The sequence below is a fragment of the Misgurnus anguillicaudatus genome, unplaced genomic scaffold (assembly GCF_027580225.2).
Source record: "Misgurnus anguillicaudatus unplaced genomic scaffold, ASM2758022v2 HiC_scaffold_32, whole genome shotgun sequence".
Classification (NCBI taxonomy): Eukaryota; Metazoa; Chordata; class Actinopteri; order Cypriniformes; family Cobitidae; genus Misgurnus; species Misgurnus anguillicaudatus.
Window position 1 is genome coordinate 1,758,306 of NW_027395282.1, and position 26,161 is coordinate 1,784,466.

General features: G+C 37.5%; 1 protein-coding gene across 3 annotated transcripts in view; it reads right to left on the reverse strand.

Moving 5' to 3' along the window:
- Window positions 1–25,955, reverse strand: part of LOC141363104 (dedicator of cytokinesis protein 3-like) — a 200,840-nt gene extending 174,885 nt beyond the window's left edge. For 2 of the 3 annotated variants that reach the window (XM_073865642.1, XM_073865641.1), the window contains exon 1: window positions 25,366–25,954. In XM_073865642.1, the coding sequence (XP_073721743.1) occupies window positions 25,366–25,402 (37 nt within the window). In that variant the 5' untranslated portion in view covers window positions 25,403–25,954. Of the gene's footprint in view, window positions 1–25,365 lie in introns of all 3 variants that reach the window. The other variant, XM_073865640.1, reaches the window with a different exon arrangement.
- Between the last annotated feature and the right edge of the window lie 206 nt (window positions 25,956–26,161).

Here is a 26,161-nt window from a genome sequence, read left to right on the forward strand (position 1 = left end):
AAGATACACGCACAGATGTAATGATGTGATTGTGTGTGAGGGGGAAAACCCTTTTCGAGAGAGAGAGAAAGAAAGAGAGAGAGAGAGAACGCATTCATGCATGTCATCGCAACTAGGCCAGCAGGCGAAATGTTACAAGTTAACTCTGTATATGTGTGTGCGCATGAATACGCATGATGTTAATTTTAGCTTTCATTTCTCTTTGAATGTGCACTTCAATTCGCTTTGAGTCGTCAATCCCAGAAAATGACAAAAGCAAAGTCATCCACAGTACAAGCCGATATATACAAGGGTTCGACCCATGCATAAAAATGCTTTGCACTGAAAAGATACAACAATCAAAAATGCAGTGCTCTGGGTGGCTAAATGTATCAGCACGTGCATGTGGAAACAAGACATTTCCTGACCCTGAAAAATGAGGCCAATTTTTAAAAAATGTATGCAAGGACAGAGCACATTAAGATTATGTTAAGATCTGTGCTAGCATGCAAAACTGATGTTCAAATCCCTCATGGATGTTTTGTAGAAAGGATCTGCTTTGAATTCAAAATGAATATCTCTTAGTCCGGCACTCTTAAAAATAAAGGCACTGGGACTGTGCTCCTTAAAAAGGTCCTATATTTACAGTGGCAAGAAAAAGTATGTGAACCTTTTCTGAATAAATTTGTCATAAAATGTAATCTGATCTTTATCTAAGTCAGGGATGGGCAACTTCGGTCCTGGGGGCCAGTGTCCTGCAGAGTTTTGCTCCAACCATAATTAAACACACATGAAGCAGCCAATTAAGGTCTTACTAGGCATAGGCCCTGTCCCAAATGGCACACTCCAGACTTGTGGTCCTCCTCAGAGTCCACACTTTGATGACATCACGTAGTCCAGACTTTAGGGACCCTTGATGCGAGTCCACGTGGGTTCACCGGAGTTGTATTTTGGCACAGACTCGAGCATCACACCGGAAATAGGTAGAGAAGTTGCCCATCAGTGTGAACTCCTCCCTTCCGTCACCTGATTGGTCTGATTGCCCTTTCGCAAGGACTTCTGGGTTGGCAAAGTGCGCGAAGCCTGCTGCAGTGCGGGCTTCGCTGAAGACCGCATCAAGGGGGCAAAGGAGGCGCTGATGAGCACACTTCAAAGCGTAAAAATGACAGATGGGACACCCTACGAACTCGTAGACTAAGCGAGAACGCGCAATTTAAGGCCACAAGACCGAAAGTCCACACGAAGTGCGCCATTTGGGACAGGGCCATATTAGAAACTTTTAGGCAGGTGCGCTGAGGCAAGTTGGAGCCAAACTCTGCAGGACACCGGCCCTCCAGGACCGAAATTGCCCATCCCTGATCTAAGTCAAGGGATTGACAACTGATAATTCTGATCTTTCATGTCTTTATTGAGAACAACCAAAAAACCTCATAGATCTTGTGTAAAAAAGTACGTGAACCCTTCAGTAAATGACTTCAAAAAAGCTAACCGGAGTCAGGCTACAGCGAATTAGACTGATTAAAACCCCTAAAACTTTTGGGGTTTGCTCTGCACAAGAAGAACACGCTCATGTGAGCCATGCCTCGCCAAAAAGAGCTTTCAGAAGAGCTATGATCAAGAATTGTTGCTTTACATAAAGCAAAGACTTCACCAGTCTACAGTTAGGCAAACAATCTACAAATGGAGACGCTTTGGGACTGTTACTACTCTACCAAGAAGTGGGCGCCCAGTCAAAATGACACCAAGAGCACAACAAAGACTCATCAATGAGGTACAGAACAACCTCGAATGACAGCCAAAGATTTGAAAGCATCATTGGAACTTGCTAACATCTGTTCATGAGTCTACAATACGTAAACCACTGAACAACCAGGGTATCCATGCCAGGACACCATGAAGTAAGTGACTGCTTACTAAAAAGACGATTACTGCACGCCTGAAGTTTGCAAAAGAGCACATTGACACTACACAGTGCTAAAATGGCAAAATGTTTTGTAGACTGATGAAACTAAGATCGAACTATTTGGAAAAACACACTGTGCTACTTTCTGGCGTAGAAAGGGCACGGCATATCATCATGAAAACATCATCCCAACTGTAAAGTATGGTGGAGGAAACATCATAAATTTGGGTCAGTTTGCAGTCATTGAGGAGAAGATGAACTATCTCAAATAATTCTTCAGAATAATGAAGCTGAAACTGTGTAGAAGGTGGGTGATGCAACAGGACAACGACCCAAAACACAAGAGAAAGTCCACAACAGAATGGCTTCAGAAAAACGAATTCCGCCTTTTGGAGTGACCAAGTCAGAGCCCAAACCTCAACTCAATAAAGATGCTATAGATACTTCTAGCTTAAGGCCCTACGTCATACCAAAATAAAAAAATACATTTAATGAAAAAATGAATGGACTACTTGAGTAATTGGTCATTACTTTGTTTCAGTCACAGATACAGTAGGTGTAGTATGAACTGATTAGGGAATAGGAAGATGCCAGAAACTGATATCATAACATTCTCCGTATATATCTTGAGTGTTGCAATGAAGCAGAAACAGTCGAGATGATATAACCGAAAATGCCTCTGCCATTAGGAGCAACGTCTGCTGTTTAAGCCAGCCAGAGCAAGTCACGTCTTTCATACCTGTGCTAAATTCAAGCGATATAAACAGAAGATGTTTTGCTTAGTCTCTTGGCAGCAGCTGATATTCCCAACACACCTGCAGCCTGGCAGAATCCACTTCTTTTATTGAGGTCAACAGGATCTGTGTTAACTCAAGGGTATAGAAATTCATCCCGGGAAGCAGGTGGCATTGTTTTATTGTGCCAACGAAGAAAAGATCAAAGAAAGAAGCGTCCCTTCACAACGAAAATCAAAAGATTCAGTATCACAGTTTCTCTTTCTTTCTCGAAGTAAGTTTTGGCTTTCCTAATCAGTCGTGAATGTAGAGCCGGGCTCCGTGGCACGGTCAGGGGACGGGGCGTTCGCAATCTGTCATGCTGATCTCGGCAGCTCTCGCGCTGTGGTTAATGAGGTCAGTGGCACTATCTGCACATGCCAGGACGTCCACAGCTCCTACTGTCTGATGCCCATCTATTCATCCCTGGCCATGCTCTTTACCCAGAGGTCGCAATTTAAAAATTCCTTACAGTTTTCCTCAGTCGCTTTGGAGCATTTCTCGGATCACTCTTAAAGTTTGCATTTGAAGTGCATATCCCAGAACAATTCATACAAACTGCACAACATCATGGATGTCCTGCAAAAGCCTGTAACTTGTTCACATTTTTACTTTTTTTTCTGTAAACAAATTAAACATATCATAATTTACAGTAATTAGAAAGGTTTACATGACATCCCTTGTAAGATGGACTAATTCCTACATATTTTGAGGTGTAAGACTATTCAACACAAACCAAAGTAATGTATTTTGAGAAGCAATTGTACATAGTACATAATCATCTGCATGATTGTATCAAACCATCTGCAATTTGTCCAAAATAATGAGAATTTGCTTTTATGTTGTGCACAACTTGATGATGTGAAGTTTGAACAAAATGTTTTAAAAAATTAATTTCTTATCTGAGAAATGCTCCAAAGCGACTGAGAAAAACTGCAATACTTCAGTGGCCATGGAAACTCGGTTGAATAAGTACTAAAAGACACTACAAACATAATTTTAACAGCAGTATGAGCACTGTATATGTCAATTGCAATACAATGTCACCTGTGTTCATGTAGCTTAATTGATCAAGCATTGCGTTAACATTGCAAAGGTTGAGGATAGGGCTGTCACAATGATTAAATAATCGTCTCATCGCGATTGTTTGACCTCATCAAAATGATTTCAGATCACCGCAATGATTGCACATCTCTCTAAAAACATAAGGGGGAGCTGCAGAGCCTGTATACATTTTTTTCTGTTATTTTTCAGACACTTTCTTGTGTTTATTTCTTAAGAAGAATTTTTTAATTTTGAAAGATATATTCATTAAATAATTACTTTTAAATATGTGTAAATAAGGTAAACCTTGCAAAAGATATAATTTAAATAATCACAACAAAACAATGTATGAGAATTAAATGTCAAAGCAATAAAACAGACAATTAATCGTCATAATCGACACAATTTATTAGACAATTAACCAAATTTCATAATTGTGACAGCCCTAGTTGAGGGTTAGTGATAAAATGTATAGAAGTAATGCACTGTAAGTCGCTGGCAAATATATAAACGTGCATCTAACATGTTTTCTTGTGAGCAATTTCATCAGGCTTCTGTGTTATGTACTTACCATGATAGTTTTTAGTACTAAATGGGTGAAATCTATAGCATCTAAAGGAAACTTGTGTACAAAAACAAATGATGCTATGCATTTAACAATACAATACTTGAGTAGTAATTAATTTTTTTGACGAAAAATCCCTTTTAATGTCTAGTGTTGATCTACAGCTTAATTCTCCCGTAATGAATATTACAGTAAACTGTACTCTAATCAGATATAAATAAGATGATCTGTAATGTACACAGCATTTCATCAATAATTCAAAATGTGTTTACCATAATGCAATTCATAATGCTCTCCTGTAATAAAAAATACTAGCATGGATGAGATCAATCAGATATTTTACGGATGGAACGGACCGGATCCGGCCTGCTTGCGTGCTAGCTGTTGCAAAGGTGCCCAAAGATGTGTTTTTTACCGGATTAGAGTCCAGATGGTGACTCCGCATAGTAACTGGAGCAGTGGGCTAATCCACCATTACACAGGCTTAAAGTCACTGTTATTATCCACCTCTCTCTACTACACAGGTACTGTAACTCAAATGATCCGCAGATATACAGTAAGCATATAAATGTCACCGCAGTTGGAATCGAGTCTAGGAATCTAAAGTGACTTAGATAAGTACGTTTAATTGCTTAATAAATTGTTACGATTATGATGATTAAATTTACAAATGTATTGCTTGGACATTTAATTTTAATACATTTTTTTAATGAAATAATTTTCACATATTGTTGTGATTATTTAACTTAAATCTTTTGCAAGGTTTATCTGGCAGTAAATATTTATACACATGACACATTTTTAAAAGTAATCTGATACTGTCTCGTTTATACAAGCGCTGCAGCTCCCCCTTGTGTTTTTTAAAGATATGTGCAATCATTGTGGTGATCTGAAATCATTGCGATGAGTTCAAACAATTGCGATGAGACGATTATTTAATCATTGTGACAGCCCTAAGTACTGCTTCAGCAAGTAAAAGTGAAATATGGGGTCGTTTTCTTGACTTTCATACAATTTTTTTCATAGAATGGCATCATTAACATATTAGTGCAAATGCCCTTTTTAAAACCCTTTCTCAAAAGCACTGCATCACTTCATGTTGGAACCGAACTCGTAACCTTTAAGTTACCAGCTCTGAGCATTAACCACTACACCACATCACCCAAAAGGCAATTCAAGTCATTTGCAATACTCTTTAGTGTCATAATGTCTATTAAGAAAATTGGAAATCCCGAACTATGATTTCCACCTTCTCTTACAAAGGTCCACAAAAGCAGAAAGACTCTGAGCCAAGTGCATTTCATATTGTCATGGCCAGTAAATGGATTGCTTAAAGTGTGTCCGGGTGTGTGCTGAGAATCACGCTGGGAAACCATCCTGTCCTGCAGTGCGCAGGCACTTGGCAAGGCCGCGGTGCCCTCCGCTATCCAAGCCTGCCGCCCAGAAGAACAAAAGCCAACAGCAAATCCCAAGGTGCCAGTTCTGGACGACCTATTCTTCCTTTTGCCAAAATCCTTGGGGATTGCCTGAGACACTTCAGAAAATTGAAATATGGACTACGAAAACCCTATTTTCAGCACAAAAGTGAGGTGAGAGTGTGTAGGATGAGTTTTTTTAAATGGATTTTAAGTTTGTTCACAGGCGACGAAACAGGAATTGTTTTTTATCAACATGGACTTCCTCCAAGACATGCATGTTGTGCTTTGGATGTTGATGTGTTGCTGTCTCCAACCAGCCTTTATAACTAGCACGACTAGTCTTACTAGCTGTTGAAATTGATCAAAAGAATGAGCAAAGGATTTCAAAATGCTGTCTTCAATTTACATGCAAAACAATGCCATTTCACGTATAATAAAATTCCATACAAAAATACCTTTGCGTGCATCTTAACTCAAAAACGTAAGCTTGTAAGCTCATTGTAAATGCATTTATATGAATTCTGCATAAGGGACGACAATTGCGTGAGATCATAGCAACTGCAGCCCATAACAATGTAAAGGAAGAATACAAAAACGAAAGCCACAAATGCAAACGCACTAAAAGATTCACTGGCTTGTTCTTGCTGGTACAGTAGAGGTAAGACTGGAAAGGGAGGGAATTGGATACGGGTATGATAAAAGCAGGAGATGGTGGAGAGAGCAGACAGCAGCTATTGGATGAAGGCAGATAAATCCCCATGACCAGATGGTGCTCTAGCATTCACAGATTAGAAGCCGAACTAAAGCTTGAAACCCATTCAAACACGCACATGCATTTACTACTGAGGACATCTCATAGACTTCAACTGCTGATATGTCGCTATAAGTGACCCTAAAACTCAAAAGTTTTTTATGATTTTTACAAAAGGTTAATGCCTTCCAGAAAATGTTCTTCTTTAAATATATAAACAAAAATTTATCAAATAAAACAACTTCATCCTACTTTCATTTGTTCTCTTTTTACACCTCTTAAATCTCTTCAAAAATACAAAATTTTGAGCAAAAAGTTGAAATAATAGCATTTTTGTGAAGGACTTTTGATAGAGATAAGATTCAGAGCGATGATCAAAACATACACAGAGTTCGAACTGTTTGCATTAAGGGAATACTTCCGGGTTTTATAAGTTGGGTAAGAGTGCCACCTGGTGGATAATAGCAAAAATACAAATTGCCGGAAAAACTCGTCATTGGAAAGTTTTTTTATTAATTGATGAGTTAACGTCAATGGCAGGGAAAGAGTTAAAATGCATTATAAAACAGGCAGTTCTGGTTCTTCATTCTGATTGGTTGAAACACGTTCTAAGCCGTGATAAAATACACCGGTAACCTCACGGTTCAGACCGCATTACAGAAGTATCACTGCGTCACTGTTGCTGCGTACTGATTTATAAAAATAAACACCACACTCTTTAAACATATTTTTACTTTCTCTACAATTGCACAATTAATGGCGATATCGAGATAAATGTCAATAAATATTGTTGAGTCATCTCGTCAATAAAGAGAAAACGTTCCCTGAGGAGTTTCTACCTTAAATTTATATTTCCGCTATCCACTAGATGGCGATCTTACCCAACTTAAACACTGACACATTCACACAACATGACACTGACACATTCACATGATCTCTTACAAAAATTCTTCATAAAAATGGAATTATATCCGCTTTTAGCTGAAAATTTGAGAGGTGATAAGAGAACAAATGAAGGTAGGATGAAACTGGTTTTTTTTAAGCTGAGCATCTGTTCTCTCATTTGATATTTTATGTTTATTTAAAGAAGATCATTTTTCTGTAAGGCATTAAACTAAAAGTGGGTGGCAACTTTTAAAAAACATGCTGACGGGGAAAGAGTTAAAGTTAAGCATGCTTTCAAGCATATTTGATCATCACTTCAACAGTTGCACAATATAAATTTTAAGGTATAAATTGGATGAATGTTGATTTATAAAAATGAACACCACAGTCTTTAATCATATTTTCATTGTGTCTTTGCTGCGTTTGTGTTGGTTGGAAACTGAGCTCTGTTTCAGTCACACTTGATTCTGAGGAACTACTTTGTTTGGCGGAAGAATAATATTTGTACTAATATTATTACAACTTGTTTGCGTTTTATTTTATGAAATCCTGTTATGCATATGAAGTAACTGCTTTATAAAAGCAATAAGCCCCGCAAAGCAGTGGGGTTACAGTGCATTTTATAACAGCTAAGGGGGTTTTAGGCACTCCGCTTCGTGTCGTACCTAACAACGCCCCTTAGCTGTTATAAAATGCACTGCTTCTTGGGGCTTATTGCTTTATTAAATGATCATAGGATAAAATATTTTACTTAAGTGTTTAATTTTGTTAGTGTTTTAGTTTGCCTGGCTGTCTTTCGTAATTCTCATAAACACCATGAATAAAACAGATATTCAATTAGCATCATATAAATATATAAACAGTCGCATTACAGCTGGCTTTGATGTCAACAGCATGGGCTTCATCATCAAACAGAAAGGAATAGTGGTGAGATTTGAGCTAATGCCATCTGATGTATAAGTATTCGTTCAATGAATGCACAATAGTCGTATCGCTTGTTTAACAGAGTTTACAAATTAGATAAGTCTGACTACATTTGACATAGATGTGTACATAGATGTCTTCCAATAACATACATAGTTACAAAAAATAAATGTGGCAGATTTAGTGATTTATTGTTTGAGTTTTTAAGGTTTGGTTGGGGTCTGTCACTTACGTTCTCTAATGGGGATATACAGTACATAATAAAAAAGAAATGCAGCATGAGCACATTTAAAGAAAAAATGTCAGTCTAAGTCACGGTAGACTTAACAATATTGAGTACTGAGGCTTTCAAGCTGGAATCTGTAATTTGTTTTTGAGCAAGTGCATGTTTGGAGCTGTCTTCTTACCTTACACAGATTTGCAACGGCAAGCTTTAAAATGTAATAATTAATTTATAAATTGTAAATAATTAAAACAATGTATAATTTGAGCTGTCAAGTGCAATTTCACAGCAATGTAAGTATGGCTTTATTTTCAACTCAAGAAAAGATAAGTACTTAAAGTAACCTGCAATTTTTGTTTCAAACAGAGATGGCGACAGAGAGAAAAAATGACTGACTGCAGCTTTAAGTATTGGATTACACCTAAACTGTGGTCCTGTTCCAATATTCACACTACGCCCTAAGGTCTTCCTCGAAGTCCTCATCCTCTATACCATAAGCTTGAGCAAGTAAAAAGAAAGTAAGGTTAATGTCTATGGTTATCATATCATGTGTCCTAAGAGTGCTTGTTTGAAAACAAAACCGAGTCCTAATTTTACTCATAGATGCTAAACTCCATCTGAACTGGGACATGTGTTTGGTAGAAGTAGAAGTATAGTTATAAAACCATATCTGCTCGCCGTTGGATTGCATGTAGTTGTGACCCCTCTAACTTTAGTTAAGATGATGTGGGCGCATATGAACACGCATCTCTCATTTCTGCAGCAGGAAATGATGCCTGCGCCACAGCATTGTCCAACAGTAAGTGTGCATTAGTGTGCATGGCAAAGCAGACTTAAAACCAGTTGTAGCACAAATGCATTAGCATGGGGACAGCTGGGAATTGGGTCAAAGTAATTGCCCATCAGTGGAAACGTGAGATGGACAAAAAATGGAGAGAGAGGGGGCGAGGAAGAGAGAAATTTACAGATGTGTGAAATGTGAGAAAGTGGGGGTTGGAGGACAGGAAATATCAACGATACCATAAATAGTAGATGGAAGGATTTCAAGAACAAAACAAAGCAGAGGAAAGCCAAATTAAGACATAGAGTGCACACTGGTCGTTCATAATTTATGATAATTCGAAGGGTTAGTGGCTGTCGCTGCCCTTTCTGTGTGTTTCAATTTATTTCATGTTGCTAAGCATTTAGACTCAAAATACTTCGATAAGATCTATCTATGGCCTATCTATTTGTCAATCTATCTGTCTATCCATCCATCTATCTATCTATCAATCTATGACCTATCTATTTGTCCGTCTATCCTTCTATCCATCCATACATCTTTCTATGGCTCATCTATCTGTCTATCTGTCTATCCATCCATCCATCTATCTACGGCCTATCTATCTATCTATCTATCTATCTATCTATCTATCTATCTATCTATCTATCTATCTATCTATCTATCTATCTATCTATCTATTTATCTATCTATATATCTATTGCCTATCTATCTATGGGCTATCTATTTGTCTGTCTATCCATCCATCTATCTATCAATGGCCTATCTATCTGTCTGTTTATCCATCCATTTTTCTATGGCCTACCTATTTATGGGCTATGTATCTATGGCCTATCTATCTGTCCGTCTATCCATCCATCCATCCACCCACCCATCCATCCATCCATCTGTCCATCCATCCATCTATGGCCTATCTATCTGTCCGTCTATCCATCTATCCATCCATCCATCTTTCTATGGCCTATCTATCTATGGGCTATGTATCTACAGGGAGTGCAGAATTATTAGGCAAGTTGTATTTTTGAGGATTACTTTTGTTATTGTACAACTACAGTGCTCTTGGTCAATTCAAAATGTTAACAAACCCTCAAACCTGAACATTTAAGTAGTAAAAGTGAAAATTTTGGCTTTCTTAAGAGAATATTTCTATGTACATCATTATTAGGCAACTATTAGTGTGCAGAATTATTATGCAACTAAATGAAAAACAAAGATTTTACCATCTCACTTGTTTTTTTTCACCTGTTAAAGTGAGAATAATAAACAAACTCTACATTTACAAAAAAAATTAATAAAACAATAAAAATTAAAAAATTATATAAACTCAGTGACCAATATAGCCACCCTTCTTTTCGATAACAGTCACAAGGCTTCCATTCACGGATTCAGTCAGTTTCTTGATCTGGTCTGAACCAACATTTTGTGCAGCCACAACCACAGCCTCCCAGACACTGTTCAGAGAGGTGTACGGTTTACCTTCACTGTAAATGTCCTGCTTAAGAAGGGATCAAAAGGTCTCAATAGGGTTTAAGTCAGGTGAAGAAGGGGGCCATGTCATTAGTTTTTCATCTCTAAGGCCTTTACTGGCCAGTCATGCAGTGGAGTACTTTGATGTATGTGATGAAGCGTTGTCTTGCATAAAAAAGTCTTCTTGAAAGATGCAGATTTTTTCCTGTACCACTGCTTGAAGAAAGTGTCTTCTAAAAATTGGCAGTAGGTCTGAGAGTTGTTTTTTATTTCCATTTTCAACCCAAAAAGGTCCAACAAGCTCATGTTTAATAATACCTGTCTGTGCCTGCCTGCTTGTAATGTAGAAGACACTTTCTTCAAGCAGTGGTACAGGAAAAAGTTTGTATCTTTCAAGAAGACTGATTATTTTGCAAGACAACGTTCCATCACATGCATCAAAGTACTTCACTGCATGGCTGGCATGTAAAGGCCTTAGAGATGAAAAACGAATGACATGGTCCCCTTCTTCACCTGACTTAAACCCTATTGAGACCTTTTGATCCCTTCTTAAGCAGGACATTTACAGTGAAGGTAAACCGTACACCTCTCTGAACAGTGTCTGGGAGGCTGTGGTTGTGGATGCACAAAATGTTGGTTCAGACCAGATCAAGAAACTGACTGAATCCGTGAATGGAAGCCTTGTGACTGTTATCGAAAAGAAGGGTGGCTATTGGTCACTGAGTTTATATATTTTCTTATTTTTTATTGTTTTATTAATTTTTTTTGTAAATGTAGAGTTTGTTTATTATTCTCACTTTAACAGGTGAAAAAAAACAAGTGAGATGGTAAAATCTTTGTTTTTCATTTAGTTGCCTAATAATTCTGCACACTAATAGTTGCCTAATAATGATGTACATAGAAATATTCTCTTAAGAAAGCCAAAATTTCACTTTTACTACTTAAATGTTCAGGTTTGAGGGTTTGTTAACATTTTGAATTGACCAAGAGCACTGTAGTTGTACAATAACAAAAGTAATCCTCAAAAATACAACTTGCCTAATAATTCTGCACTCCCTGTATGGCCTATCTATCTGTCCGTCTATCCATCCATCCACTCATCCATCCATCATCCACCTGTCTATCTATCTATGGCATATCTATCTGTCCGTCTTTCTATCTATCTATGGACTATGTATCTATGGCCTATCTATCTGTCCGTCTATCCATCCATCCATCTTTCTATGGCCTATCTATCTATGGACTATGTATCTATGGCCTATCTATCTGTCCGTCTATCCGTCTATCCGTCTATCCGTCTATCCATCCATCCATCCATCGACTCATCCATCCATCTGTTTATCTATGGCATATCTATCTGTCTGTCTATCCATTCATCTATCTTTCTATGGCCTATCTATCCATGGGCTATGTATCTATTTCCTATCTATCTGTCCGTCTATCCGTCTATCCATCCATCCATCCATCCACCTGTCTATCTATCTATGGCATTTCTATCTGTCAATCTATCTGTCTATCAATCCATCCATCTATCTATGGTCTATCTAAATGGGCTATCTCTCTGTGGCCTATCTATCTGTCCATCTGTCCATCCGTCCATCCATCCATCTAATTTTCTACGGCCTATCTATCTATGGGCTATGTATCTATGGCCTATCTGTCTGTCCATCTATCAGTCTATCCATCTATCCATCCATCCATCCATCCATCTTTCTATGGCCTATCTATCTATGGGCTATGTATCTATGGCCTATCTATCTGTCCGTCTATCCATCTATCCATCCATCCACCCATCCATCCATCTGTCTATCTATCTGTGGCATATCTATCTGTCCGTCTATCCATCCGTCCGTCCATCCATCCATCCATCTGTCTATCTATACATGGCATATCTATCTGTCCGTCTATCTGTCTATCAATCCATCCATCCATCCATCTATCTATGGTCTATCTAAATGGGCTATCTCTCTATGGCCTATCTATCTTTCGTCTATCCATCCGCCCATCCATCCATCTATCTTTCTATGGCCTATCTATCTATGGACTATGTATCTATTGCCTATCTATCTGTCCGTCTATCCATCTGTCAGTCTATCAGTCTATCCATCCATCCATCCATCCATCTGTCTATCTATCTATAACATATCTATCTGTCCGTCTATCAGTCTATCAATTCATCCATCCATCCATCCATCCATCCATCCATCCATCCATCCATCCATGGTCTATCTAAATGGGCTATCTCTCTATGGCCTATCTATCTGTCCGTCTATCCATCCGCCCATCCATCCATCTTTCTATGGCCTATCTATCTATGGGCTATGTATCTGTCCGTCTATCCATCCGTCCATCCATCCAATCATCTATCTATCTATCTATGGCCTAGAAATTAAAGAAATGAAAGAATGAAAATGCAGTTCTTCTTTTAGTCACCCATCACCAAGGGGTGTTTGACTGAATCATTAGACCCCTCTGTAACCACACACACACACACACACACACACACACACACACACACACACACACACACACACACACACACACACACACACACAGTGGTCAGGCACACACACATACACACACACACTGGTCAGGCACACACACATACACATGTCAGCCAAAGAGAAGACTACATACACAGTCACCATTACCAAAGTCATTGAGGCTAATCAATAGGCAGTGATGCCTTTCAAAAGTCAAGCGTGTTTTGTTTTAACAGCTGACTCCAGCTGTCTATTTTGGGCTCAGAGAAAAGGCAGCATAGCAGAGAAAAATAATAAATCTGTGGACCCGACATCAGCACATTCAGAATGCTCTGGAAAACAACGGGACAGATACTGGTGAGAGGTTTTACAGGTGAGAGGTTTTAGCTTTGGGACTTTTACAGAACAAATTTTAATTGTGTTACTGGGATAACAAGCCTGCATAAAGGTACATTTGTATTGAAATAACGTCATATTAGATGATTATTTAACAACTATTTTGATGGCATATCCAATATTTAAAGAATCTGCATATTCAACATTTGTTTATGTTTCTGTTATAAATGATTCCATCAGAACTAAAAATCAATTTTTACTATAATATATCAATTGTTTCTTCTAGAATATATATATAAAAGATTAAACGTTTCTTACATCTTAGATATTTGTACAGAAAGTATAACCATTACAATTTCATTTTCTGATCTATGGTTTTCACATTAAGTATAAAGCTCTCTTTTAATCCTTTATGTCAACAACAGTGGTGGACAATAGGAAAGTATTTTTACTCTACTGAAGGACATTTTTCAAGTATCTAGACTTGATCAGAGTGAAAAGTTTTACTTTAATACACTCTAAAGCTTAGTATCATATTGATTTCTAAGGAACAGAATATCATAAAGACTTAAGAGTCTTTTATAACCACCTACCAATCACCCAGACCACCCTAGTAACCATCAACTTAAGGCATCTTCTCTCAAGTAAATCTAAATAGATGTCCAATCGCTAATGCTAGACGCTCTAATGCTAATCTGTAGACGCTGCACTACAGAAGGTCATTGGCACATGTGATTCAGCAGTTTGACAGCATGCTGATTTCTGATTGTGACATCACGGTTGTTATGGTGATGCTGGAATCCCTGTGCCAGAATTCCGCAGGGCCGGCTTCTGTTTCACTGCAGTTGCCATAACAACAACGGATCTCTCCGTCAGAATCCCACAATGCTTACTGCCCTTCTGCTGGGCCCGTCTATAAGAGGGATGACTTACATCCTTATGGGAAACAGGAAAATACCACCATCACACACATGTTGAAGTTCAACAGCTTTAAAAAATATATACAAAACGTGTGAACTGCAGCATTAAGAACCAAATGCAAAAAGATTGAGTTTAGGAGACTTCTATACTTGTAAGCTCACAGTTTGGTGACATCTGGCTTAATCCATCGAGGACAATAAACTGCTCTTTAAATTATGAAATTATTGTTGAGAAACATTTAACCATGTGACTGAAAGAGATCTACTCGAGTTTGTTCAGCTAGCCTGATTGATTCGATCCCGACTGTCTAAACAACCCACAGGCGACAAAGTCAGGGATTGCAAAAGCTCAGTTCAGGATAACTCTCGGGTGAATGTTTTACTAATGAGCTGACAGCTGCTCAGTCGAGCCATTCAGGAGCATCGTGTTTGGCCGGAGGAAAAGGTAAATAGAGGAATCCGTGGCACCGCTTTCATGGTGATTATGTTGTTATTGACATAAGTCCTGGGATTTCATGTTTGAGGAGTATCTAACTGAGGATTTGACGAATGGTTTGTGCTTGTTAGAAAACGGTGGTAAACAGATTTGCTGCCAAACCTCTTCAGGTAAGAATTGGTGTGTTGAAGAAAGCATCTGTGTTCAGCACCATGGACAGCGCTACATTGAAACCACATCATCTCTTACTGTGTCACCTTCACCTTCATCTTATAATGATTATATACAGCTCAAACAAACAGTGATGTGTCCTTACGGACTGAAAGTGACTTTGTACAGGACTTCTCATGCTAATTGCTTTCCTATGACAAATCGCTTTGCTTCGCTTTGATTTCCTCACCTCTGTAAGTCACTTTGGATAGACGTGTCTGCTAAATGCCTAAATGTAGACCCCCAGACATAAACAGAAACTAGGATTTTCTGTTTCTGTGTAGCTCAGTGGAAAAGCATTGCGTTAGCAATTCAAAAGGTCATGGGTTCGAACACAAACTGATAAAAATACCTTGTAATGGATAAAAGCGTCTGTCAAATGCATAAAAATATGTACAAATATTTTATTAAAATAAAATAAAATGATAAAGAAATATATTTAGTATTTATGCAGTATTAGCATAAATGTGTAACACTGTCCATGTTAACTGATTTCTACAGAAGTCGTTTTTTTCTAGGGCTGTTAAACGATTAATCGCGATTAATCGCATACAAAATAAAAGTTTGTGTTTGCATATTATATGTGTTTGTACTGTGTGTAATTATTATTTATATATAAATACACACACACACACACACACACACATACATTTATACATTTAAGTAAAACATTTTAGATATATTTTATTTATTTTAGGGCTGTCAAAAGATTAATTGTGATTAATCGCATACAAAATAAAAGTTTGTGTTTGCATATTATATGTGTTTGTACTGTGTGTAATTATTATTTATATATAAATACACACACACATACATGTAAACATTTAAGTAAAAAAATTTAGATATATTTTATTTATTTTAGGGCTGTCAAAAGATTAATCGCAATTAATCGCATCTAGAATAAAAGTTTGTGTTTGCATATTATATGTGTTTGTACTGTGTGTAATTATTATTTATATATAAACACACACACACACACACACACACACACATACATGTATATATTTAAGTAAAAAAAATTTAGATATATTTTATTTATTTTAGGGCTGTCAAAAGATTAATGATGATTAATCGCATACAAAATAAAAGTTTGTGTTTGCATATTATATGTGTTTGTACTGTGTGTAATTATTATTTATATATAAATACATACACACATACATGTATACATTTAAGTAAAAATTTTTAGATATATTTTATTTATTTTAGGGCTGTCAAAAGATTAATCACGATTAATCGCATTTAGAATAAATGTTTGTGTTTACATAACATATGTGTGTGTACTGTGTATAATTATTATTTATATATAAAAACAAACACAATCATGTATATGTTTAAGAATTTTTTTAATATTTTTTATATTTATAATATCAATTATATAAATCTATATACAGTATATAAATGCTAATATTTCTTAAATATATACGTGAATGTGTGTGTATTTATATTTATATACACATAATATTCAAACACAGTACACACACATGTTATGTAAACACAAACTTTTATTTTGGATGTGATTAATCACGATTAACCTTTTGACAGCTCCAATTTATTTATATATAATATGAATTATATAAATAAATATATATTTACATGTAATTGTTTCTTAAATGCATACATGAATGTCTGTGTATTTATACATGCATAATAATTACACACAGTACACAAACATATATACATATATGCAAACACAAACGTCTATTTTTTGTGATTAATCACGATTAATCGTTTGACAGCCCTAGTTTTTTCTATTTCTTTTGAAGCACACCCGATGTTGTTAAATCATGGTGGACAAACTTGCTTCGCATTTGACAAATAATGGTGAAAAATCTGTCCCAAGGGATCAGTACCGTTTAAAAAGGTCTTAATATGTACCATTTAGGTACAGTATACATTTGGTACCACTATGTACTAATATGAACTCTTTAAGTACAATAGTGTACTTTTTATGGGGTACCACCCCAGCTCCATTACTGACCATTTTTCCAGACAGTGTGTAATGTCTTGCTTCATGCTATATTACACAAATAGATACAGCACTTTACAGTACAAACAACACAATGAGTTATACACTCATAGTCAATAAAATGATACAGTCTTTGAAAAATGCTCCTGGTCCTATTGTACATGAATGGTACAAGCTATTATGAAGACAAAAATGTCTGTCTAAGAAAAAGCTTGTGCACTTAACGTCCTGTCTCTGGTATTTTAACATCATAAATAATACATGCGATGCTATAGAGGAGTAATTGCTAAGACTGATAGGCCTACTCTAAGGACTTCTGTTTGAATTTATTTGCACTTTTAAGCATTTTCTGACATTTATAGAGATCATATGAAGAGTTTGGTTCCAAAACGTGACAAACGCCAGTCCTCCTTCTCTGCAGAATGCAATAAATCCGCTCAACCAATCACAGCACACTATTCCACACATTGTAAACAAACAATGGCGGCGCGTTGAATACACAAAGAGTTTTCCTCATCTTGTACTTCGTGATCAACAAACAAACAAAAACAAAATAATACTTTTAATGGCATTGATAAACCTGTGGTGGTTTTCTGTGGCGTTGAAGAAATGTAAGCCATCAAAATCTAATAATTTACGCGAGAGGCACTCGGGCGAAGGAAAAATGCCGGCGGTTGCTTGTTCTCATACGACAGCTTCGAGCTTCTGTCATGCTAACACATTGACCCCAGAGGATCTTATGAAAAACTTTCTATTATTTTACTCAAAGTTAACGAAAATCGAGCAGGACCAAAACATTTTACAGCTGATCGCTGTCAAAAAAGTTCAGCGACGATGTCTCAAGTATAATCGCAGCAATGAGAGTGTTCTTAATATGACAAAGTAAGTGTTTTGATTAATGCCATTAATGTTTATGTATACCACTAGTCAACTAAATGAATATAACATGGCTAAGATGAATGCACATTTATATATTGATTTAATAGATTTATTGGATTTATTGCATTTTGCAGAAAAAAATTTCAGTTTTTATAATAAATCTTTGAAAATCAAATTATGAATTTGAATTTTTAATGTTTTATAACTTAAAGATGCTATGTGAAAGTTAGAAAATAGTGGTTTTCATCTCGTCACTTTCATGGTATAGAAAACACGTTTTTACCGAAATGAGTCAAAATGGATATATTGCATTTTGGAACCAAACTCTTCATATTTAGTCATAAACTGCAAACACGAGTCATTACTAAGCAAAAATAACATTCTAATTACATTATCAACTATAAATGTAACAAGTAAATATACTGTTGTCAATTCGTCCATAATACTCACATCCAGAGAAACCCATTAGATGCGGGGCAGATCTGGAAGACTTTATTAAGACGGCTTATTAAATAGCTTTCAAATGCACGATGGAAGACACAATTAGGAATTGAAAGGGTTTGGTTTAACATAAGATCGATATTCAGCGCCTCTAACAAACATTCAATGTTAGTTGTGCAGAGGAAGCTTGACAAACAAAGAGCGTGTGAGAGCTACGAATGACAGGACTCGCATCTCAATGCTATTTCCCATCCGGCGTCCCTTTTTGCTAAAATTTGTGTCTGCTTACGGCGTGACAGTGACATTTGCGACCGAACACGCGGGCGAGCCCCTCTGGTCAGGCAAATCCTTTAAACTCTTAAGAGGTGCGTATGTGGTAGAACATTGAGTGTGGATGCTGTGTTTTATGTCTGTTTATCCTCTCCTATCTGCCTCTCCATGTGTTTCTCTCTCATTACTCGTAGTTTATCAAATGAATAGCCATGAAATTAAGAAACACTCCAGCTGTTTCATATGGCTGTATTGTGGAGACAGAACAGAGACTAAAATAAACGCCGTTTTACTGCTTTCAAGTGCCAGCAGCTGAGCATCTGAATTTAAGCAATCGAATCCAAAAATATGCAGAAATATGTTACAGAGTGACTTATAATATCAAACTTTTGTACATTTTCTGCAGATGTAAATATTTCTGGCGTGTTGCTAGGGTCATAGAAATGGTTCCCAGGGTGTGGCAATATGACTAACTAAGGCTGTTTATGATGGAGTTCAGGGCTCCAGACTAATTTTTTTTACTAGGTGCACAGGGGCCCCCAACTGAAAATGTTAGGAGCGCAACCAGAAAATTTAGGGGCACACACCGAAAATCAACATGCTAACCAAATATCCACATTTCTACAAATTTCCACTATATTACTAATAAATACTTTGATGATAGATGCAGAAAGTACAATGTGCTGTTTTAAATTCAGTGTCACATAAAAATGTCAAATTTACTGGTCGCACATGTGCGACTGGATGTAAAATTCAGTGGCACACTCTCAAATTTTGGTGGCAGTCTTGAGCCCTGGAGTTTATAGGGTGTTTATTTTAGTTCCTAAGGGGTTGCAGTATGACCCCTGATGTCTTTATGATATTTGGGTCCATACACTGGGCAAAAAATGGTCACTGGGGTCATAATATGTACCATTTAGTACCAGTATGTACCTCTGAGGTACTTATATGAACTCTTTAGGAGTAATTTTTGAATGGGTGCTTCCTGGAGACAGGTAGGGACCTTTTTTGCTTTGTACATTTATTTCAGGATTTTTTATCGACCCACAAGCCAAGTAAGTAATCACACACTGTATAATAAGAAGAGATAGACTAAAGTTTAATTTTTAGGGTTAAGACGTAGTTTCGGGGTTCCCACGGGTCCTTGAAATCCTTGAAAGTTTGTGAATCTGAAGAAAAATTCAAGGCCCTGGGAAGTTTTTGAAAATATACATACATAGATACATAGTCATTGAAAGTGCTTGAAACTATTTATGCAAGACGTTTAATGGGGGAAAAAAATCCATGTTATTCCCCGTGTAGTGTAGTATAATATCATATAAATTCTAGACTTTTAAAGCACACGTGCTAAACTGTTTGCTTTACATTCTTATATATTCTGTATGCAAATGTTGATTAATACCAAAATGCTTTTTTGCATAGTTGTGTTTGAAACATGAAAACGTCTGGGGTTACGTATGTAACTGTTGTTCCCTGAGAAGGGAACGAGACGCTGCGTCTCTCTTGACATACTTCCTGCATCTCTGTAACGCCGTCTTTGTCAATATTTCAGAAAGTGATATACTTCCTGGCTCCCGCGTCACCCTGTCTTTGTCGTTAAGCCTCACCATTGGTTGAATTTGATATACACATTCAGACGCACTGGAGGTGTCCCCAAAGTGTCACCGCAGTGACGCGCAAGTTCCCTCAAAAGGGAACTGTAACGATGTATCTTAAAAGGTAACACGATGTAACCTTAAATGTGTCCCCACATTTAGTCCTTGAATTTGAGGGTTTTGCACCTGTTCAGTTTGCTGAGAAGCCTGCCTTAGGAAGCACTTTAACAGACAATAACTAACTATAAATAAGTAAGTATCTGAAATGTTTCTTAGTTCAACCTTCTACTTTTTGTATAAAAAACAAAAACAAAACCTGCAAGAACTCAAAGTACAGAAAATCTAAAACCTTGAGCGCTTTATTCATCTTGTGTAATGTCTGGATCTCTTGAACAACAATGGCCACCCTCTTTCTCAGCATACTTATACTTGCCCAATCCAGCTATAATACTTTAATTGAGCGCCGTCTTTTCATTAAGCGAAGATGAATATTCAAACACAAATATCCGAAGTGTCCTCGGGCGCAGCAGGGGAGCCGGGGCCTCTATAGCCATTCATTCGATACAGATTAAATTAAGAGACAAAATACTTCCCCCCATCTGCCTGTTAACTTGATAGCTTTAGTGGCGCTTCGACAAGCCAGCCTGAGACTTCATGTTTGCTGTTTGCAATTATCACGTCTATCAACACATCGTAAGTGCTAATGTTGCCATTAAACAACGAAAGGATCTTGATGTCAGACATCCGACATGGAAACTCACGGAAAATGTGCGTGTGACTATAATGTGGAGGCACTTAAGAGTGTTATAGTATAACCAGATAATGGGAAACATTACTTTTATATAAATAGCATGCATCCATTTTGCGACATAGCTCTATAATTGCAATGTGTTTCATGACATAAGTGTGTAAATAAAACATGGATAATTTCTTCTGTTGATAAGCAAAACAAATTGGTTTCTTTACATGTCACCTTCAGGCATATAGAATAATCTTGTGCAAATGTGCACTAAATGTAACGTTATGCAACACCTGAGGGAAATGAGAATATATGTGCAAATTGCACATCACTTCTCGACAGCTGAAATTCACCTCTTCAACTTCAAAATTGGACGATTGGGCCTCTTGCAGAACATTTTTATCTTATTATCTTCATTATACCAACAATATCACCTATGACTCTGCTTTCCTGCGAAAGAAACTAAAATGAGGCCACGCTTGGCATATAACCAGCCTCAAAATGGTAGAAAGTATATCTGTTGGGAAACATCTACTGTACCTATGAAAAGCCCCCGATAGCTCCTAGTTTCAACCGATCGAGTTCAATTCATACCCAGGGCAGTAATAACTCAAGTCGTCTAAATGACAAGGTTAATGTAAAAGACCTACTAATGTAGAATCAATGTTGAAACAACATCAGCTAAATGAGTCTTCTACAGTAAATGTAGGCGAGAGGAGAAAAATGGCCTTCATTGATGTAAGCTGTGTGGTGCATTAGCAGGCTAGGGGGTTAGCATCACATTCAACATGCTCATTGCATTACAAAGACTCATTCACACAACACCAGCGTGAATAGCTGTTTTTCAACGGCGTGCCAGAGAGGCCGGCCCTTTTGGAGAGTGTCCACCAGTTGCCACCTTCTCCTGCATCAGAATGTAAAGCTCCCATCCTTTTGACAGATCTACATTCATAGATTTACAATCAGTAGTCTGTTCACATACTTTCTCTTTTTTACTTAAATATAATTCAATGTATTTTGATAAAGAAGAAGATATTGTGATAAACGATGGTAAGCACACAGTTGACGGTAGCCATTGACTTTCATTGTATTCGTTAGGGCTGCATGATATATTGATATTTGTTGTGATGTCAACAGTCATTTATCAATTTTTTTATGTTTAACAGAATAAAGATTCTCATACAGGATTAAAACAACATGAAGGTGAGGAAATTATGACGAAATCTTAATTTTTGGGTGAACCATATCTCTTTAAGATCAATACAAAAAATTTTACACTAAATTTATTAAACAAATTGATTTCTTAATAAAAAGTCTCAAACTAACCAAGGGTGCGTTTCTTGAACAACACAGCCCAGTCTCACGAAATTATGTACTTATAGTCACATAATTGTTTGATTTTTTTTCGTGATACTGTCGAATTTCCTCGTGTTTTCGTGATCATTTCACGAATTTCATTTCTCTGTCACGTATTGGTTACTCAACTGTTTTGTCGTATTTTCTTACCATTGTCGCTTTAGTTTAGGGTTAGATTTACATAAAATTACATCCTTACCCAAACCCAACCCTAACCGTGGGTTCACACCAGCCGCGTTTGAGGCGTCAAATTCGCGTCTTCCGCCTCTAGTTGGATGCTTGAACATTTTGAGTTTACTCGCTTCATTTGCGGGTGAAAGCAGTGCAGGAAATTCTAGTAATCGAGAGATTCACACAGAAATTCTGCGACTCCACTCACTTTCTGTAATTACGTTACTACTAGAGCAAGCTCCTGATTGGTTAACGCGGCGCATTTTTTGGCCAAAGTTCAAATTTTTCAAGTCACACGTTTGCCACGGCAACGCTCAATTCGCGCGAACTAGACGCGCAAATGAGGCGAAATCGTGTCTATCTCCAGATACGCGTCAACGTGTCTTCACATTGACTAAACATTACAATCACTCGCGCTTGACGACTCTACCGCAGCTGGTGTGAAAGCAGCATAACCCTAACGCCAGGCGACAATGGTTCAAAAATCAGAAAAAAAAAATTATAAGCCAATACTTAAAGTGACATCCCAAACGCAAACACCAAATCTAACACTAAACCGAAGCAACAATGGTTTAAAAATAGTAAAAAGCAGTTGAGTAACCAATACGTAACATTGACACAAACAGAAATTCGTGACAGTATCACAAAGAAGATTTAAAAAATTACTAATAGGTATATAATTGTGTGAGACTGGGAAGGAAAAACAACATAACTCATTGCTGCACCACCATCGTATGATGCAAAGTTGAAGAAACTAACTAGTTAGTCACAACTGCTTACTAAAAATGTAGTAACTTTGTTGCACATCTGTCGTTTGAACCATGTTGGTTCAACAATATAGTTGATGATGTCCACGTCAACGAGCCAGGAAGTAAACAATCCGTGTATTTGTTGAAGTCCAAGAAAAGAGATTTACGTTGGAGACGATAACTCGCGTCATTGTTTACTTTGGGGTTTATACCTTTGGTTAACATGTACTTATACACACTTATGCTGCGTTCACACCACCCGCGGTAAAGCCGTGAAGCGCGAGTGATTTCAATGTAAAGTCAATGTAAAGACGCGTTTACGTGCATCTGGAGATCTTGCGGCGTGAATGAGGCATTTAGTGCGGCGCAAATTGAGTGTTGCCGCGAGAAACACACAAGCAGAAAAACTCACCGTATTAACCAATTAGGACCTTCCTTTAGTAGTAACGTGATTACAGGAAGCGAGCGGAGTCGAAGAAGCCCCTCCCATGACGTGAATTTCTGTGTGAATGTCTCAATGACTAGAATTTCACATGCGAATGAAGCGAGTAAACTCAAAATGTTCAAGCGGCAAACTAGACGCGGTAGATCAGCAAAACCAGTTCAAACCACACTGGGAGACCAGCTAAAACTAGCTCACCGGCTTTTGCTGGTCTTAGCTGGATGTTTCAGTAGGGAAATTCATTTTAAGAACAAAATATATTTAACTACTTAAGGTTCTTATTAAAAAGTACAAAGCAGAAATGTCCTGATTTATAAAATAAAACGTTATCTATTAAAAAAGTTTTAAATTTGAAATGCTGTTTAAATAACAAAAATGATTAAACAAACACAATGTGAAAGCTTACAGCCATTACAATCTTTCTTTTAGAAAACTAAAATGATTGTTCTCGCCTCTTAAGTGTCCTTTCTTTAAAATATCCAACACTGTCAGAAACAATGGCCAAAAATGGTCCCTGGGGCCAAAAAAGTACACCTTTGCACCAAAAGAGTACATATTAGTACATCATTTGGTACCAAATAGTGCATATGCTATATACATACTCAACTGTATACATATCTGTACCTAAATTGTACATATAAGGATCTTTATAAAGTGTACTGATGGCATTGGACCATTTTTGACCATTTGACCAAAATATCCAATAAGTGAAGTTTGCACAACCTAAATCCCATAACATGAAGATTCCTCAAGCCACTACTACAACATTTGAATAGCGAGTAAATTGCATCTGCCAGAGATGCTGAGGGCTGCCATTTTGTATTATGACTCACACGAGCACAGGAAGTGAAGCGACAGGGCGACAGAGTCTAGTAACAAAATAACTCATCTGATTAATCCGCATTTGATCTGTTTTTGCAAGATGATACATAACCAATCATTTAATGCTGCTCTCTTTAAACACTGTGACTCATCAGGCCATTATGAGACACACAACTGAAATGTACTACAATCTTACAACCACTGTGATTCAGACAAGCAATATTCTTGCATTCATGCTTTAAATGAATAATGACCATCATAGCAAGCACGAAACCCTGATAAAGTCTGATCTTGTCAATAAAAGCTGGGGACGATGTGATGCATTTTACTGGATATTGCACTGCAGATGCATTTCGGTGCATGATCTCCATATTAGCAATTTATTTTCTTTTTACTCCTAAGCTTATGTTAAGCTTTTCTGTGTGAAAAAGATGGTGGTTAGCTTTAACGTATCGTGATTTTATTATAATCCTTATTATTATTAGTGATGTTTGGGTATTTTCCTCTGTGCACCTGTTGGAAACGCACTCGTCTTGGCGCCCCCTGTCGGTCACGTGTTATATCTGCAGTGTGTACTACTGTAACATCATGTTAGTATGCAACAGTCGTGCCGACAGATTTACATCACGATTTTTACAAAAACAGCCTAAATATATTAAAGTGTCAAAGAAGATTACAAATATCTTAATAGCATTTACATAAACATTTACATTTTATGTTTTATGCGACGCATCCGTCCTTTACATTCCCTAATCATTCAAATGCCACGTAAAATACAGTCGCTATTTAATTCAAGCATAAAAAGAGTCATAAAACCCAAATCTTTCAACTCACCCACTCCGATTTTCTCGTCCTCAGTCGGTGTCCACATGATCCCGGTAAAATCACCAAGATAAGAGAAGAGTTTTGATGAAATGACACATGAAAGTAAACGCAAACGTGTTTATTTCACAGCTGTGTCATTTTAAACATCAGCTCTGACTCTCCATCCGCGCGTTACGGATGCAGCCGCATCTTAGAAGGATGGAGACAATCATTTATTTATTTCATCGGCTCGGTCAGTCGGTGATTCACCGCCGCAATCCGTTAAATCACCCCGAGGACGAACTAAGTCACGCGAGTTGCGGGCGCGTGTGGCGTTTCGTGCGCGATTTTGAGGTGATTCGCGATGTTTAGTAGCATACGTGTGTCACGGGAGACTCTTCGGAATCAGCGCCGGTGCTGCGCCATCTTCATCTCTCGTCCGTTCGCCGTCACATGACGCAGACTGTCGCTCTTTAACGGGACGCGCGCTTTACCAGACGGTAGCGCACGGGAGAGCGCGCGCTCCTGTTGGACTTTTCCCGGACGGGTCGATGTTTCATGACAATCGCAGGTCACACTTCGCATCAGTTGTCGTGATACTGTGTAATTATGTCACGAAACACTGAATAATAGCACAAATGAACAGTGTGTACTACAAAACAAATTACCATGGTAACCCCTTTTAGGAGCTTTCTGTCATTTTAACATCTTTCTTTTACAAAACACGCATGAATAAAGCCCATAGTAGACAAACTGTAGTAGGCTACATTCCCTTAACCATGTAAAACATTCCTACTATGTAGTAAAGTATAGGATACTGTAGTAT